Below are 18,823 nucleotides of genomic sequence, written 5' to 3'. Positions count from 1 at the left end.
CATCTGTGTTCCTCCCTCTTTAGGGCCGGATGATCCTCCACGGCGCGGAGGGACCACGTCGTGTTCGTGCCTCCGTCGGCGGGCACCGGGGTGGCTCCCACCCCTCGGCTCCTCGAGCGCCTGGTGCCGTGTGCGTGGGTGGGCGCCCAGCCCTCACAGGGCCTGCGCCCGGCTCTGCGGCCGTGGACCCACCACGGGGACTTCTGGACCACGGGGTAACTCACTGCTGGATGTGCGAGGAACTCCTCACGGTTCCCACGGCGGCTGTGCCACATTACTTTCCCACCAGCATCTGTCCTTCTCTGTTCTGGAAAATCTGCCCCAGCCAGTGTGGGTGCCGTGCACAATAGCGGACGGGGCCTGGGGGCCGATAGCGCCGTGGGGGCGAGCCGCGTTCCCGCGGAGTGGAGGCAGGCCCGAGCTGTTCGCACAGCCGAGCGCTCCCTACCTGTGCGGCTGCGGCGTGGTCCCCACCGGCAGCTGCTGGCTTCCGGGCTGTCCGTGCACATTGGCCGTGTTTCCGTGCTGGCTCTCCCAGAGGGAGGCCTGCTGGTCGGTGCACCTGCCTGCCGCAGGGAGCAGGTGGCCGGCCTTATGTGTGTCTTCACCTGCTGGCGGCTCCCCCGCGTCTGCAGGAGCGCCGGGGGCCTTTGTGTCCCCACACCCCCCCTCGCAGTCCAGGGATGTGGGGCCGTGACCCCGGGGGGCGCTGCACGCAGGACAGAAGAGGCATCTGGGCCTTTTCGAGCACGTGTGGGAGGAGGGTCTGGGCTGCCGGAGCCTTCGCGGGAGCCAACGCCAGGCTACAGGCTCCACGTGAGGTTCAGATGTCCACAGACCTCAGAAACGGACGCGGGCAGGCAGCGAGAGCCACAGCTGACACCGTGAGATCCCGGGAACTTACAGCAGGGTCATGGAGGTCAAACATGACACCCTGTGACCCTGGTGTTCGGGAGACGAGAGTGGGGCGCACACCCATGCCACCGTCGTGCCAGCCTGTGCGGTCACTGCCACCCCTGCAGGCCGCCCCGCAAGCTGGGGACACCAGGGCTCCTGGACAGTCGCCGGGCCCGGGCAGGTGGCCCGCAGCCATTTCCTCATATGTGACCTGACCCCGGCCACCCCGACCTGGTCTGCGAACCCGTGACCTCAAAGGAAGTGGTCACCTGCTCCAGCTCCGAGGTTTGGCATGGCACGGGAGACCACGAATGCCTCTTTGAGTGGCCGCCAGTGTGCCAGGCTGCAGATTCAGGGAGCACGGGGGAGGGGCCGGCACGGAAGCGATAACCATGAAAGCACAGCAACTTTTCCCTCCGAAAGAAAAGTCGCATCGGTTAAGCAGAGCACTTCCTTAAATGAGAAGAGAGTCAGGCGCTTGTCTCACACAATTTATCCCCATCACTTGTGGGCACAAGCCAGGAATCTCTCGTCCCATTGGCCCCACTCTGTTCAGGGAGGCTCCAAACAGGCGGGTCCCATCCTGTGGAGCCCTGGGCGCCCAGAGGTGGGCCCAGCTGCCCAGTCCACAGCAGCACCCTCGGGGCCCTGGGGGAGTCCCGCAGCCGCGGCTGACAGGCGTGCCTCACCGTCGTCCCGCGGGACCGTCTCCTAACACTGGACCCCGTTCCCTCGGTCTTTGTGGTGTGGACACAGGCCCCGCGCTTCCTCCCGGGATGGCTCCCACCGTGCGGCAGCCCCGGCCTGGGCGCCAGCCGGCTCCCTGGGCGGAGGGAGCCCCCGCCCCGGGTGGAATGCACTCGCCCCTCCTCGTGGGGGTCCAGCCTCCTCCAGGAGACAGTTGTAGGAGGGGTGACTCGTGCTTCGGGCGTGAGTCGGCGGAGAAAGGGCAGGGCTCTCACAGGTATGATTTATGACATTAATTAGAAAAGGTCCCACGCTGGCTGAGTTGCGTTGCACACCCGAGCGTGCTCGTCCCGGTGTGGTTCTGCACTGAAGCCGCGGAAGCCCAGCTGCCCCGGAGCTGCGGTCTGGGCTCAGGTTCTAGCAGGCGAGTTAAAGGTCGCTGGGGGACGGGGGCGCCTGTGCCCACGGGCCGCCCTCCTCCTCGGAGGCCCTGGGTGTGGAATGACCCGAGAGTCCGATGCTTCCCAGGCAAGGCTGCGCCGGTGCTTGGCTTGGTGGACGAGAGTGCGAGCGGGGACGAGAGGCGGCGGCTCTCGTGGCGGAAATGGCTGTGAGGTGGGCGGGCGCGGGCGACTGGCTCAGCAGCCATCTCGCCATTTGGAGGGCCTTTCGGCCTGTGTCGATTTGGGCCCTGATGCAGCCCCGAGGGAGCCAGGAAGCATTTACAACGAGTGTCCACCCGTGGGAGCTGCGGCCCCTGCCTCCAGGAGTCTCGGGTGCCCCCGTGGGCGGGGCGGGGCTATAGGGTTTGGGTCCGTGTGCGGGAGCGTCTGGAGCCCAGAGAGGGAGGTGCGGGCATGGGGCCGGCGCCTGGGAGGGCACGTGAGCACATGGCTGGGCTCCAGGGGCCCTGCTCCCATCCCCGCAGGGTGGGGTGACCCACATGCCTGCCCAGGGACAGGGACGAGCACTGCAAGGTGAGGGCAGGTAGCAGGCTTGCCCAGAGCACAAGGGGGCACAGAAACAGCAGCTCTCGCGTCGGTGGGACGGAGGGAGCTGGAGCGACGAGGCCGAGGGAGGCCGCGAGGCCGCGGGGCCCCACAGGGAGGTGTCGCTCTGCAAGACGCGGCCCTCACCTGTGGCCACCACCCCTGCCCCGGCCTCCTTGGGGCCTGACCACATCCTACTGTGTCACCTGCTGCCGCCGGGCCCCGGGCCCAAGCCCAGAGGTTTCCAGGCGCAAGGGCGCCCCTCTGTTGGGGGCGGTGGATCTGGTGTGGCTCCTGTGGGCTTTTCGTGTGGCCAGCCAGGGGTCCTGTCGCCCGAGCTGAAGCTGGTAACTCGTCAGGTTTGGGGATGGTGTCGTGAGGGGAAGGGTTTCCCAGCAAGCAGACAGCAACCGGGGGCTCTGGGGGCAGCCACCCTGCCCTCCCAGCACTGCCCCGACCTCGACCCACGGACCACAGCTCAGCCCGGGACCGCTGCTCTGCTGGCTCCCGCCCAGATCACCTCGCCCGTCACCGTGAGAGAGCGCCGCCGCCCGGCCACGCACACACACACGCAGGCAGACACGCAACACGCTTGCCCGCAGGTACACACAGAACACGTATGTAGGTGGAAGCGTCCACGCCCCCGTCCCCACGCGGGTACCTGTGTGCTCGGCACCCGCTGATGGTCACTTAGGTGCTCACAGGCGTCTCCGGAGCCGCCCCTGCCGCTGCCGGGTGGGCTTCCCGCCCCGAGTCCAGGACGAGAGAGCAGCGCCCGCGGGCTTGGTCCGGCCCATCGCCTGCACCCGGGGGCCACTTCCTGGGGGACGCGACCTCAGCCCCGCGTGCACCGAGCATCCCCGAGGTGCAGCCTCGGGAGACCGGGAACAGCCGCAAGGCCGACTCTGCCGTCTGGGTCTCGGGCGGGAGGGACGGCCAGGCCTCGCGGCTGGGCTCGGCCTGCCCCTGCCCACCTGGAGCCCCGGCCCTCCTGTGGCCGTGATGGTCAGGTCGCCGCCCCTGCCGGGTGCCCGGGGGGCTGCCCGCTGTCCAAGAGCCCCGGCCCAGGGGTGAACCGTGGTCGGACCTCCACCCCTCACGGTGACTTGACTCCAAAGCCCTGGTGCTCGGCGACTCTGTTCCCCAGGCCGCCCACGGGAGGCTCCTTCCCAGGTTTGGGGCGTCCAAGCTGTGCCGGGCCGCAGCCCCCGGGGGCCGTTGCCACGGCCCCGTGGCCCCTCCCGGGGGCCTGAGAGAGACCGGTGCCGGCCTCAGCTGCGCTGTGTCCCGCGGGGCCCGTGGGCAACACCGTCCACACGGGCACCGACCACGGCCCAGCCCAGGTGGAGGGCAGGGCGGGGGAGCGGAGCCCGATTAGCTCCCACAGAAGGATGCGTGGAACCAAACGTGCCTTCGGCTGAGTTTTCTTCCAGAAGGAGTAATTCGTAGTCAAACAAAGTAGCAGCAGGCCCTTGAAGTTTCCCACAGAAGTGACGTAGCCACTCTAATTCTTATTCTCCTGCCCTGCTGTGCGTGTGGTTCGGAAAGCGAGGTTTATTGTGAGGGCGGCAGAGTGGGGTGTGCGCCGCGGGGACTCAGCGGGCCCCTCGATGGGCCTGCCCGTTGTCAGGGAGCCCTCCGGCCCGCACACATGCGGTGTCTTTACCGAGAGGGTTTTTGTGCCGAAAGGGCCCCCTTTCCGAGCCGGTGTTTCGTTGGCATCTTGTACACGTGTCCTTGCTCCCAAACTTCACGGCTTCTTACAGTTCAGTCGCAGGGCAACGTGGCCACACAGCAGCAGCTCGTGATTCCCCGCCCTCGAAGGGTCCCCGGGACCCCGCAGCCACCCCCTCCCCCTGCATCACACGTGCCCTCTGTGGGTTCTGAGTGCACACGGCTGTCTCTGCAGGGACAGTGGCATGGTGACGTCTTCAGCGGCCTGGGCAGGATGACCCTCTGCTCCGGGGCCGTCTACCACGGGATGTGGATCAATGGCCACCCGGCGGGTAAGTGCCCACACCCCCCCCCCTCGGCGTTGCAAGGTCCTCTTGTGAGTTCTCCCTCAGGCGGCCCCAGGCACCGGCACAGGGGAGTTGGGTCAGGAGGTGTTTGGGGGTGATGGTGAAGTTCATCTAGAACCCCAGCCCCTTTAGGAGAAACACATTCCAGTAGGGTTTCGGAAGGGCTCGTGACCGTGACCGGCAGAGGCCCCAGTCCGACCTCGGACAGCCATGGCCCCGCTGTGAGCAGGAGGGTCCCCCTCCTCAGAGGGTCCCCGCCCGCAGGGCCCTGGGCACCTGCCCCCCTCCCTGAACTCTCTGCACCGTGACTGGAGCACAGAGGGCCTGCAGGGGCCCCTCCCTCTGTTGGCCGGGTCAGGTGACCTCCTGTTAGACTCCAGGACAGAAGTGCCACCCCAGGGGCCAGGGGTCACGGGCTGCAGCTGCTTACTCAGAGCTGAGCAGCCGCCACCTCAGGTGGGTCCCCAGGGCCCCTTGCAGGGGAGAGGCCACGGCAGGTGCCCGCCAGGCCAGGAAGGACTCCTCGGTGGGGGCTCAGGTCCTGTGAAGGGGAGTGGCAGCCTAGGTCAGGGGGAGTCTCCTGGAGGGACTCCCGGATCCTTCCCAGCCCCCCAGGGCTCGGGGTTCAGGGGGAAGCAGACACTGAAAACACGGTCTCCGGCCGCTCAGACCCCAGAGGACGCCCGGCAGATCCAGGAGGTGGCGGCCAGCCTGTGGGTGGGTCGCCCTCCAGGCCAGCTCCCCGGCAGGTGGCCGTAGCACCTCGTCCACACACATGGAGCTCCTGACTCAGACACGAGAAGTGCAGGGCCTGAGTCCCAACCAAGCAGAGGATGTGCCGGAACCTTCCACGGTGTACAGACCCAAATGCTGATGAGCCACTTGCTTACAGCCCTTCCCCGTTTGGTGGCCCTCTGTAGTCTCTTCAGTGGACTTGTGGGAATTGCTTAAAAATCACAGCTGACCCTCAGGGCGGGGTCACGGTCTCGTTCTAGTGACTGCCCAGGTCATTCGGTCAGGTGGCTCTTGCAGGGGATTGACTGCGGCGAGTGATAACCCTCTCCCCACAGAGCTCTGGGAATCGAGGCTGCTGGGCCTGCGTGGGGGGTGTGGGCTCCAGCGGGCGGCGTCCCCCGTGCCCCGCTCACCCGTGCTCCGCTCTGCTGTCTCCCAGCACAAGCCAGGAGGATCGTGATTCTGGGTCCGGAGGTGATGGACGTGGCCCAGGGGTCTTCCTTCGACTTGAACGTTCAGCTGCAGCAGGACAGCGGGGAAGTTGCCGAGAGTGAGTGTCTGCAGGGTGACGACTGCGTTTTCGGAAGGACAAACAGGTGCCGGGCTCTCAGGGTTAGGGACGAGATGTCCCGAGTGGCTTCCGGTACCCGGACACCAGCAGATACTTTGTTCGGAGGTCCTCGCCACGGGAGCCTCGGCAGACAGGCAGTAGGCACGCGAGGCCTCCAGGTGGCGGGTGTGTGTGTGTGTGCAGTGGTTGTGCGCGTGTGGGGTGGTTGTGTGTGTGCAATGGTTGTGCACGCATGGGGTAGTTGTGTGTGTGCAATGGTTGTGCGCGTGTGGGGTGGTTGTGCGCGTGTGCAATGGTTGTGAGTGTGCAATGGTTGTGCACGCATGGGGTAGTTGTGTGTGTGCAATGGCTGTGAGCGTGTGTGGTGATCGTGCGCGTGTGCGGTGGTTGTGTGCGTGTGGGGTGGTTGTGCATGCGGTGATTGTGCACATGTGGGGTGGTTGTGCGCGTGTGCAATGGTTGTGAGTGTGCAATGGTTGTGCACGCATGGGGTAGTTGTGTGTGTGCAATGGTTGTGAGCGTGTGTGGTGATCGTGCGCGTGTGCGGTGGTTGTGAGCGTGTGGGGTGGTTGTGCGTGTGGGGTGGTTGTGTGTGTGCGCGATGGTTGTGCACGTGTGCAGTGGTGCGCGTGCAATGGTTGTGCACACATGGGGTAGTTGTGTGTGTGCAATGGTTGTGCGCGTGTGGGTGGTTGTGCGTGTGTGCAATGGTTGTGCGTGTGCAATGGTTGTGCATGCATGGGGTAGTGTGTGTGCAATGGTTGTGAGCGTGTGTGGTGATCGTGCACGTGTGGGGTGGTTGTGTGCATGTGGGGTGGTTGTGAGCATGTGCAATGGTTGTGCGCGTGTGGGGTGGTTGTGCGTGCGGTGATTGTGCGCGTGTGGGGTGGTTGTGCGCATGTGGGGTGGTTGTGCGCATGTGGGGTGGTTGTGTGTGTGCGATGGTTGTGCACGTGTGCAGTGATCGTGCGCGTGTGGGGTGGTTCTGTGCGTGCGGTGATTGTGCGCATGTGGGGTGGTTGCACGTGTGCGGTGGTTGTGCACGTGTGCAGTGGTTGTGCGCATGTGCAGTGATCGTGCCTGTGTGGGGTGGTTGTGCGCGTGTGGGGTGGTTCTGTGCGTGCCCGCGGCCACCGCTCGTCTTACAGGAGGAAGGGTGACTCTACGCACCGCGGGCGTCTGCGGGGGGCGAGTTCCCGTGTCCTCCGTGGGTGATCGGGGAGGGCAGGTCTCCTGTGGCATCGGGGCTGCTTTTCGAGGGGCCCAGCGGGGCAGCAACGCACAGCGTGGACCAGCTGACCTCCCAAAGCCGGTCCCACCCGTGACCCGTGAGCAGAGGGCGCGGTGCGGAGAGGGCCCCCGCACGGTCACCGGTCCCTGTGCGTGGCCGGGCAGGACCACCGCTACTAAAATGCGTGCCTGGGATTCCTAACGTCCGTTAGTTCGCCCGAGTTCGGCGAGCTTCGACCAGGAAGCCCCCCTGTGCGGCGCGGGGACTGTCAAAGACAGTCACAACTGGTTTATTTTATTTTATTTTGTTCTGTTTATTTATTTTGAGAGAGAGCGCGTGCGCTTGTGCACCAGCAGGGGACGGGCAGAGAGAGAAGAAGAGGGGGGACCCCAAGCAGGCTCCACGCTGTCGGCGCAGAGCCCAACGTGGGGGGTCGGACCCACGAACCGTGAGATCAGGACCTGAGCTGAAACCAAGGGTCCGACCCTTAACGGGCTGAGCCTCCCAGACACCCCCACAGCTGGTTTATTTTCACGGCTTTATCGTGGTGCCGTTTTTATAGCGTGAAATCTTTGTGCTGTAAGCGATTCGATGATCTTTAGCAAATTCCCGGAGTCGGGCAAGCAGCGCCACGCCGTCGGTTTCGGACCGTGCCTCGCACCTCCTGCCTGCGGCCCCCTGCCCACCCCACCCCTCTCCTCACATCTGCTCCGCTTTTCTGACCGGCGCACTCTGCTGGGGTGCACCCACGTGGCAGTGCTCGGTACGAGTGTTTGGGTGGCCCGTGTGCTCTGTCCCTCGGTTATCCGCTCACGAGTGGGGTCGCCGCGTCACGTGGCAGATCTACGTGTAAATTTTTAAAGAAACCGTCAGGCCGTGTCCCAAAGTGGCCGCACCGTTTACAACGCGGTCGGCGGGGCCCGGGCTGGGTTTCCCACACCCTGCGCGTGCACAGCCGGCCCGAGGGGGCGTCCGGGGCGCCCCATCTTGGTGCCCCTCTCGGTTCTGACCCACAGTTCACGGCTGACGAGGTGGTGCAGCTTTCCGTGTGTTTATTGGCCACGTGTGTATCTTCTCTAGAGAAATGTTAATCCAAACATGCTGCCTGTTTTTTAAAATTAGGCTGTTCCTCTTCTGGGTTTGAGTTATTGGAGTTCCCGATGTATTCTGAACACGAGTCTTTTTATAAATGCATCTTTGCAAATAGTTTCAGTCTGTGGCTTATCATTTTTCTTAATGCTGTCTTCTGAAGTACAAAGGGCTTTAATTTTGATGAAGTCCAATGAGTACACTTTTTCCTTTGTGGATCATAATATTGGTAACCTGTGTGGGAATTCCTAGCCTGACCCAAGCACACAAAGATATTCTCCTGTTTTCTGGGAAAAGTTTTGCTTTTGGATTTCTGCCATCCGTCTTCGGCTACTTTTTGTGGATGAGATCAAGTTCTAAATTCATCTCTTTTCGTGTGGCTGTCCAGCTGTCACAGCACCACGTGCTGAAAAGACTGTCCCCTCCCCACTGGATTGCCTCGGCACCTGGGTCGCGAACTGCTTGACTGTAAGAATGACGGTTTGTGTCCGGACTCTCTATTTCGTGCCATTGGCTCCTGCGTCTGCCCCTGTGCCACCACACGGTCCTGATTATTGTAGCCCCATAGTGAGTTTGGAAATTGGAGATTCCTCCAATTTGGTTTTTCTTTTTCAAAATTGTTTTGGTTATCCTGGAAACCTTGTATTTCGTATAAATTTTTTTAGGATCAGCTTTGTCAATTTCTGCCAAAAAAAGAAAAAAAAAAAAAACCCTCCTGGGATGTTGTTAGGGACTCTGGCCGGGAGGCACCACCCCTGACAGCACTCCAGGTCACCAGCAGGAAACCTCTCCGCATTTATTCATGCCTCCACTTTCTCTCACCAGAGCCTTGTAATTTTTAGTGTCCAAATCTTGTACTTCTTTTGTTAGATTTATTAATAAATGCTAACTTATTGCTGGTTATTTAATTTATAATTATAATTTGTTTACTAATACGTTTGTAATATTTGTTCTTTTTATGCTATTGTAAATGGAATTTTTTAAAATTTTATCTGAGAGAGAAAGAGAGAGAACGCACACGAGCAGGGGAGAGGCAGAGAGAGAGCCCCAGGCAGGCTCCATACTCAGTGCAGAGCTGACTTGGGGCTGGATCCCACGACCCTGGGATCATGACCCGAGCTGAAATCAAGAGTCAGCCGCCTGACCCACTGAGCCACCCAGGTGCCCCTGGAATTGTTTTCTTATCTTCATTTCAGAAATTGCTAGACTACAATTGATTTTTTTTTTAATGTTTATTTATTTTGAGAGAGAGAATGCATGAGCAGGGGAGGGGCAGAGAGAGAGAGGGGGACAGAGGATCCAAAGCTGGCTCTGTGCTGACAGTGAGAGCCCAATGCCGGGCTTGAACTCAGGAACCTCGAGATCATGACCTGAGCCGAAATCCAGAGTCAGATACTTAACTGACTGAGCCACCCAGATGCCCCTAGACTACAATTCATTTTTAAATATTGATCTGATATCCTTTGACCTTGCTGGACTCACTTGTTAGTTCTGCTATTTTTTCTGAGGATTTCTTAGGATTTTCTGTATAGAGGATCACGTCATCTTCAAAAACATCCAATTTTACTTCTTTCTTTCCGGCCTGGATGTGTTTTCTTTCTTTCGGCTGCAACATTTTATGTCCCCACCGGCAATGACTGAGGCCTCTAGTCGCTCGACCCCCTCACCAGCACTTCTCATCATGTGTCGTTTGGGTCATGGCCATCCTACTGGGTGTGAAGCAGTGTCTCCTTGTGGTTCTGATTTGCATTATCCCTAACAAGGAGGAATGTGAGCATCTTTTCATGTATTTATTGACCATTCGTACATCTGCTTTGGAGAAATACCTGTTCATTGCCCACTTAAAAAATCGGGTAACTTGTCCTTTTACTGTGAGTTATTAAGACTTCTTTATGGGGGCGACCGGGTGGCTCAGTCAGTTAAGTATCCGACCATTGATTTTGAGCCTCAGCTCATGATATCACAGGTCCGTGGGATCAAGCCCCACGTTGGGCTCGCTGCTGTCGGCACAGAGCCGCTTCAGATCCTCTGTCCCTCTCTCTCTGCCCCTCCCCCACTCACACGCTCTCAAAAATAAATAAAACTGGTTTTAAATTTATTTATTTATTTTGAGAGAGACAGAACAGGAAGGGGCAGAGAGAGAGTGGGAGGGAGAATCCCAAGCAGGCTCCACACTGTCAGCACAGAGCCTGATGAGGGACTCAGACTCTCAAACCATGAGATCGTGACCTGAGCTGAAACCAAGAATCAGATGCTTAACTGACTGAGCCACTCAGGAGCCCCAATAAAACATTTTTTTTTAAAGAGTTCTTTATGCTGGAGCTAAGTCCCCTTATTAAATATCTGATTTGCAAATGTTTTTTTCCCATCTTATGGATTGTCTTGCAGTCTCTTGATGGTGTCCCTTGAACACAAAAGTGTTACATTTTGGTGAAGTCCAACTCGTACTTTTTTCTTTTGCTGGTTATGCTGTTGGTTCCATATCTAAGAAGACTGCTTAACTCAGAGCCATGAAAATTTTCTCCTGTATTTTCTTCTAAGAATTTTATATTTTTAACTCTTGCATTTAGAACGATAATCCATTTAGGGCCGCCTGAGTGGCTCAGTCGGTTGAGCGTCCGACTTCAGCTCAGGTCACAATCTCATGGTTTGTGGGTTCAAGCCCCGCGTCGCGCTCTGTGCTGACAGCTCAGAGCCTGGAGCCTGCTTCGGATTCTGTGTCTCCCTCTCTCTCTGCCCCTAACCCACTCTCATTCTGTCTCTGTCTCTCTCAAAAATAAATAAACATTAGAACGATAATCCATTTAGAGTTAATCTTTTTGTGTGGTGTGAGGCAGGGGTCCAACTACATTCTTTTGTATGTGGACGTTTAGTTGTCCCATCACTATTCGTTGAAAGACTGCTCTTTCCTGGCCTTGAATGATCTAGACAGTCCATTTACTAAAATTTTGTTTAGAGTTTTTGCATATCTTTTCGTGAAGGATAGTGGTCTTGAGGTTTTTTTTATTTTCCTTGTTAAGGTTTGTTTTTAAGTAATCTCTACACTCAACATGAGACTTGAACTTACACCACTGAGATCGAGAGTCACATGCTCCCCTGACTGAGCCCGCCAAGTGCCCTGAATTTTTTTTTTCTTTTAATATCTTTGTCTGGTTTTTGTATCAGGGTAATGCTGACCTTGTAGAATGAGTCTGAGAAAATTACTTCCTCTTCAATTTTCTGGAAGAGTCTTGTTGAATAATTTCATTTCTTTCTTAAATGTTTGGTAGAATTCAATATGAAGGCCATGGAGGTCTGGAGTTTCTTTGTGGGAAGACTTTTAATTACTAATTCAATGTCTTTAATAGATATATGGTTATTGGGGTTATCTGTGTCTTCTTTTTATTTTTTTAAGTGTATCTATTTTGAGAGAGCACATGACAGTGGGGGAGGGGCAGAGAGAGATGGGGAGAGAGAATCCCAAGCAGGCTCCACACCGTCAACCCAGAACCCCAACTGGGGCTTGATCCCGTGAACCATGAGATCATGACCTAACCTGAAATCAAGAATCAGACGCCCAACCGACTGAGCCACCCAGGCGCCCCGAAGTTCTGTTTCTTCTTTAACAAACTTGGGTGTTTTGCGTCTTTGAAGGAATATTTGTTCATCTAAGGTGTCAGATTTATTGTCATAAGCTTGTTCCTAATATTTCCTCATTCTCCACTTAATGCCTTGATATCACCTCTTTTGTTCCTACTGTGGATTATTGGTGTCTTCTTCCTGTTTTGCCTGACTAGTTGGCTACAGATTATCAGTGTCATTGATAAACAATCAACTTCTGATTTCATCGATTTCTCTATTGTTGTCTGTTTTCTGTTTCATTAATTCCTATTATGATCTTAGTATTTCCTTTCTTCTGCTTACTTTGGGTTTAATTCACTCTCTTTTTTTCTAGTTTTTAAGATGGAAACCAAGGTCATTTATTTCAAACCTTTCTTTGCTAGTATGAGAGTTTGCTATACCTTTCCCCCTGAGTACTGCTTTGGCTGCATCCCAAGAATTTTGACATGTTGTGTATTCATTTTCATTCAGTTCAGAATGCTTTCTTATTTCTCTTGGTTTTCCCTTTGCCACATGAGTTATTTAGAAGTGTGTTGTTTCATTTCCAACTATTTGGAGATTTTTCAGATCGTTCCGTAATTGACTTCTGACTTAATTCCATGCGGTTAGAGCCACACTTTGTGTATCTTGAATCCCTTTAAATGTATCGAGACTTTTTTCATAGCGTTTGTTCTGTTTTGGTAAATGTTGCGTGTACACTTTGAGAAGAGCATGATTTCTGCTCTTGCTGGGTAGAATAAATATCAATCTGTAAATAGATATCTATAAATATCTTCTATAAATATCAATCAAGTAGATTTTACTGTTACTGCCCTTCAGATTTACCATATCTTTGCTGATTTTCTGTCCACTTGTTCTGTCAATTACTGACTGTGGTATATTGAAATCTGTGATTATAATTGAGAATTGTCTATTTCTGATTTCGTTTCTATCATTTTTTGCCACATGTATTTTGGAGCTCTGTTATTAGGTGCATAAACATTTAGGATTTTTATGGCATTTAATTACTTGACCCCTTATCATTGCAAAATTACCTTTTTCTTTTTTTAATGTTTATTTATTTTTGAGAGAGACAGAGACAGAGCACGAGAGGGGGAGGGGCAGAGAGAGGAAGAAACAGAATCCGAAGCAGGCTCCAGGCCCTGAGCTGTCAGCACAGGGCCCGACACGGGGCTCAAACCCACTAATAGTGAGATCATGACCTGAGCCGAAGTCGGACACTTAACTGACTGAGCCACCCAGGCACCCCCAAAATTACCTGTTTCATCCCTAGCATAGTCATTGCTCTGGCATCTACTTCCTATGAAGTAGGAATATGACTATGAATATAGTGACCCCAGCTTTCTCTTAACTAATATCAGCATGGAGTATCTTTATCCAGCCTTTTACTTTTCACCTAAAGTCTTTAAAGTGTGCTTTCTGTAGGCAACATATATTTGGGTCTTGCTTTTTAGTTCGTTCTAACCACATCTATCTTCTAATTGAAGTTTTTACTCCATTCACATTTAATGTATTTATATACCAGTTTCCAACTTTACTGTTTTCTATTTGCCCTGGCTGGTTTTTTCCCTCTTTAGACTCTATTCCTACCTTTTGTGGGTTGAGTATTGTTTCTGATCCCATCCTATCTCCTCTGTTGGCTTATCAATTCTTACTCCTTGTTTTTTTTGTTCTAGGGGTTGCTTTAAGGACCACAATTTACATCTTTAACTTATCACAGCCTGCTTTGGAGTGATACCATACTACGTCACATATAACATAAGAACTCTGCAATAGGATATACTTCTTTTTCTGCAATCCCAATTTTTATGCTATTGTTTTTCTATGTTTGACATTCATATGTTTAATACACTTCGTAATACATTGTTGTTACTTTTGTTTAAACAGTCGTTTATTGGGGGCGCCTGGGTGGCTTGGTCGGTTGAGCGTCCAACTTCGGCTCAGGTCATGATCTCACGGTCTGTGAGTTCGAGCCCCGCGTCGGGCTCTGTGCTGACCGCTCAGAGCCTGGAGCCTGCTTCGGATTCTGTGTCTCCCTCTCTCTCTGCCCCTCCCCTGTTCATGCTCTGTCTCTCTCTGTCTCAAAAATAAATAAACTTTAAAAAAAATAAATAAAATAAATAAATAAATAAACAGTCGTTTATCTTTCAAAGAATACGTAACAAATAAAAAAGGAAATCTCATCAATTTGCCCCTGTAGTTACCCTTTCTGGTCCTCCCCATTCCTTCTTATAGATACAGAATTCCACCTGGTACCATTTTCTTCTGCTTGAAGGACTCAGCCTTTAACATTTGTTGTCCTATGTGCTTTCTGGTAATTAATTCTTTCCACTTTCATATGTCTGGAAACATCTTGACTTTGATTTCATTTCTCATAGATATTTTCACCAGGTAGAGAATTCTGGTTTACCCTCCAGCAGGACAGGGGTGCTATTCCATTGACTTCTTGTCTATGCTGTTTCCAAAGAGAAGTCTGCTGTCATCTTTATCTGTGTTTTCTCTGTACAAACTTGCTTTTTCCCTGGCTGCTTTTAGATTTTCTCTTTTTTTTTTTTTTAATTTAATTTATTTTTAAAAATTTACATCCAAATTGGTTAGCATATAGTGCAACAATAATTTCAGGAGTAGATTCCTTAGTGCCCCTTACCCATTTAGCCCATCACCCCTCCCACAACCCCTCCGGTAACCCTCTGTTTATTCTCCATATTGAAGAGTCTCTTATATTTTGTCCCCCTCCCTGTTTTTATATTCTTTTTGCTTCCCTTCCCTTATGTTCATCTGTGTCTTAAAGTACTCATAAGAGTGAAGTCATATGATATTTGTCTTTCTCTAATTTCGCTTAGCATAATACCCTCTAGTTGCATCCAGGTTGTTGCAAATGACAAGATTTCATTCTTTGTCATCGCTGGGTAGTATTCCATTGTATATACATACCACATCTTCTTTATCCATTCATCCAACGATGGACATTTGGGCTCTTTCCATACTTTGGCTATTGTCGATGGTGCTGCTATAAACATTGGGGTGCATGTGTCACTTCGAAACAGCACACCTGTATCCCTTGGATAAATGCCTAGTAGTGCAATTGCTGGGTCGTAGGGTGGTTCTATTTTTAACTATTTGAGGAACCTCCATACTGTTTTCCAGAGTGGCTGCACCAGTTTGCATTCCCACCAACAGTGCAAGAGGGTTCCCGTTTCTCCACATCATCGCCAACATCTGTTGTTGCCTGAGTTGTTAATGTGAGCCTTTCTGACAGGTGTGAGGTGGTGTAAGATTTTCTCTTTATCACTGGTTTGAGCAGTTTTATTTTTTATTTTTGTTAACATTTTTTAATGCTTATTTTTGAGAGAGAGACAGAGAGACAGAGAAACAGAGTTGCAAGCAGGGGGAGGAGCAGAGAGAGAGGGAGACACAGAATCCGAAGCAGGCTCCAGGCTCTGAGCTGTCGGCACAGAGCCCGACGCGGGGCTCGAACTCACGAACTGCAGGATCATGACCTGAGCCAAAGTGGGACACTTAGCCAAGTGAGCCACCCAGGCGCCCTGAGCAGTTTTATTTTTGAAGTGACATGGTGTAATTTTCTTCATGTTTCTTGTGCTTGGGTCTATTGATTTTCTTGCATCTTTGGGTTTATAGTTTTCATCACATTTTGGGATTTTTCAGCCTTTAGTTCCTCAAATAATTTTCCATCACTGCTTTTTCTTCCCCTCTTTTAGAGGCTCCATTACCCATATATTAGGCCATTTCAAGTCGCCTCACTGTTCATGGATTCCTTTTCCCCTTCCCTCTTTCTCTCCTCTTTTTCTTTACCTTCCTTTTTTATTTATTTTTTCTTTTTTCCTTTTTCCTCTTGGTATTTCATTTTGGGTAGTTTCTGTAGCTATGTTTTCAAGTTCATGTATCTTTTTATTTTTTGCAATGTCTAATCGGCCATTGATCACATACAGTGTATTTTTTATCTAATAGTTTTTATTTCTAGAAGTTCAACTTTGTTCTTTTTATATCTTCAGTGTCTCTACTTATCTTTTGAATGCACGGAGTCCAGTTATAGTAATAACTTTGAAAAAGTGTCCTTTCCTGCTAATTCTAACATCTGGGTCAGTTCTGGGTTGGTTTCACTTGACGGTGTTCCCTCCTCATCATGGACCATACTTTTCATCATTCTTCGCCTGGTCATCTTTGACTGGGTGCCAGACGTTGAAAATTTACCCTTTGGAGGCTGGATATTCTGTGTTCCCATAAGTACTCTTGGCCTTTTTTCTGGGGTACAGTTGGCTTCCTTGGAGATCGTTCGATCCTCTCAGGTTTTGCCTTTATGAAGTGTTAGGTGTGGTGGAGAGCTCCAGCTGAGACCCGTCATCCCCGCTGCGGAAGCAAGACCTTCTGAGAACCCTGCCCAGTGTGCCATGACGTCCAGGTCTCCCAGCCTGGCCAATGGGAATGAGCACCGCTCCTGTCCCATGTGAGCCCAGAGCCTCCCGCCCTATCTTTTCCTGGGTCTTTTCCTGGCCTGGGGACATTTCCTTGCACTTGGTGCACCAACCTGTGCTCTGCTGTGCACCCAGAGGCCTCACACGCTTCTCTGTTCCTCTGCCTTCTGGACTCCAGGACTCCTGCTATGTGCCTGTCCTCCCCCCCTCCCCCTTCAACCCTGTGTCCTCACTGAGGGGGTTCCTGGGGTTGCCAGTCCCTCTCCCTGTACCCGGTCCACTTTCTCTCAAGGCAGTGACCTGGGCAGTTATGGGGTCCACACCCTTTGTTTCCCGTCTCAGGGACCACTGTCCTTGGATCTTGAAAACCATCGTGTTATCATTATATTTTGTCTGCGTTTTTGGTTGCTTCAGGTAGGAGCATAGACTGGTCCCGGGTGCCCCATCGTGACAAGAGCGGAGGCCGATCAGACCATACTGGGATGTGATCCTCGACTCCGCCCTCCACTCCCCTCCTTCCAAGTCAAAGTACTTGCAGTATCTGTCCTGCTCTGTCCCCTCTTCCAGGGGGGCTGAATGACGGGCGTCACGGACGCCGCTCAGAGTCCACGCGACCAGGCCCTGTGCCGAGTGCCCCGGGAGTGTAGACCAGGGGGGGTGGAGCCATCCCCCAGGTCGAGGTGGGGGCTGGGCCACAAGCAGCGATGTCTCCCCGGAGGTGGAACCGCGGTGAAGACGAGCCTCCGGTGTGACTGCTCTCGGCCAGGGCAACCCCCGCCCCTGAGCAGGTGAAACCCTGAGGCTGGCCAACAAGGAGAACCCCCCAGCCAGAGGCACAGCCAGGTGCCCTGAGGCCCAGGATCCCCAGTGAGGGGTGGCGGTGCCGGGCAGCGTGGACGGCTCCGCTGAGGGCCAGGGGGGCAGAGGAGCCGGGACGGTGGGCAGGGAGCGAGAGCTGGATACGGCCGTGGCCTCTGCCAGCCCTGCCCGCGTGGGGGGTCTGCTGCAACGGTCCTCATGGTGCCCGGCCCAGGACCAGGGAGGGAGAGACCCGGGTTCCTGTGGCCCTTCTGTCCCTCCCTTGGCTCAGCCTGCTTCTCTGTCCTTCCCAAGGCGAGGATGGCCGGGTTTTGAAGATCTCGGCTGGCGTCAGGTACGTGCAGCTCGCGGCCTACTCAGAGGTCAGCTTTTTCAAAGTGGACAAGGACAACCCGGAGACATTCCAGACCCCGTTGTGAGTATGGGCGACCCCGGACGCCCGTGTGGGGTGGGAGACAAGGAGGAATGGCCCAGAACTACTCGACCCGGGCCCGTCTGCACATGGCTCCCACACCAAGGACTCTGAGGGCGCCGGGGACACAGCAGTGACCACCAGACACGACACGCTCTGTCTGGTGGAGCAGGAGCGAAGGCAGAGGGCCAGGGGGAGGTGGGCTGGGGCTGCGGCGTGGTTCCAGTGGTCCCGGACAGACCGTCCTCCCCCCATCGTTCCCTGCTTCCCACCACGTTAGTCTCCGAGTGGTCGCCTCATCCCCTCCTCCCTGGAAGGACCCTTAAGCCACCGTGTCCCCCACAGCCAGGTGTCCCTCTCAGCTGGGCGTCCGGCAAAGCCCAGTCCCTCCTGTCCCCTTTGCAGTGGCTTTGAGTGCATCGCCTATCCTCTGTGGAGCCCCAAGTCTGGGGCCTTGGAGCCCAGAGCTGCCCTGGAAAGTGCCAGAGGAGATCCACTGCTCCCCAGGGGAGACCGGGAGCCAGCAGCGGCATCAGACACATCTCGAGGCCAGAGGGACATCCCCGGTGGCCCTCCTGGTGAGTGGAGCTGACCAGCTGGTTGGCGGTAGCTTATGTGAGTGCTTCGGGGTGTGTGGGCTGATGGCGGGCGCCTCAGAACCTGGGCAGGAGGAGAATAAAGTTGACCCTTGAGAACTCAGGCACAGTGGCCCTGGAGGGGACAGAACGTCCCAGGAAGACAGTGCCCAGACCCGAGCAGGCCGGTCGCCATTGCTGTGGGTTACAAGGCAGGCTGGGAGCTACCGCCCTGGGCACCAGACCCCTCGGGTGCACGTTCTTACTGTGTGAGCCCAGAGCCCGTGGTGGGGCTGGGGCACGGCGGCCCGGGGACCGCCATGGCGGCCGTCCTGCCCTCGCCACATGCACATCTGGTCACTGCCGGCAGTCTTGTTCGTGCACAAGAGCCTGGTGGTGCGGTGTGGCCCCTGGGCTGAGGGCCTCGGGCCTGTTTCTGCATCTGTCAGACCTTGGCGGTTTGCCTCGGCCACTGTCACCAGGAGGTCTGTGGCTGGACGGGAGCGCGCCCTCGCGACAGCCCCCACCCGCCCTGGGCAGGCGTCTGTAGACCTAACGGTCGCCAGCGTTTGCCTGGTTTTCCGGCTGGTTCCGCCTCTGCCCGGAGCACACAGCAACTCCACATGCACCTGGCCCCACGGCTCCTGGTGCCTGACAGCTGCTGCCGTGGGTGCCTGGCCCGGCTTCTCCATGGAGTCCTCTGGAACCACTGCCGGAAGCAGAGCACTGGAGCTCCGGAGGTAAATCGGAGTTTAATCTCTGCA

General features: G+C 54.8%; 1 protein-coding gene across 5 annotated transcripts in view; it reads left to right on the top strand.

Annotated features, from left to right (window-relative positions):
- MORN1 (MORN repeat containing 1) overlaps positions 1-18,823 on the top strand; it is a 51,906-nt gene that overhangs the window by 9,264 nt on the left and 23,819 nt on the right. For all 5 annotated transcript variants that reach the window (XM_042996398.1, XM_042996396.1, XM_042996395.1 and 2 more), the window contains 4 exons: positions 4,483-4,579; positions 5,769-5,879; positions 17,367-17,487; positions 17,890-18,062. In XM_042996398.1, coding sequence (XP_042852332.1) covers positions 4,483-4,579; positions 5,769-5,879; positions 17,367-17,487; positions 17,890-18,062 — 502 coding nt within the window. The remainder of the gene's footprint in view (positions 1-4,482; positions 4,580-5,768; positions 5,880-17,366; positions 17,488-17,889; positions 18,063-18,823) is intronic.

The sequence above is a fragment of the Panthera tigris genome, chromosome C1 (assembly GCF_018350195.1).
Source record: "Panthera tigris isolate Pti1 chromosome C1, P.tigris_Pti1_mat1.1, whole genome shotgun sequence".
NCBI lineage: Eukaryota > Metazoa > Chordata > Mammalia > Carnivora > Felidae > Panthera > Panthera tigris.
This window is presented reverse-complemented; position numbering and strand designations above follow the sequence as displayed.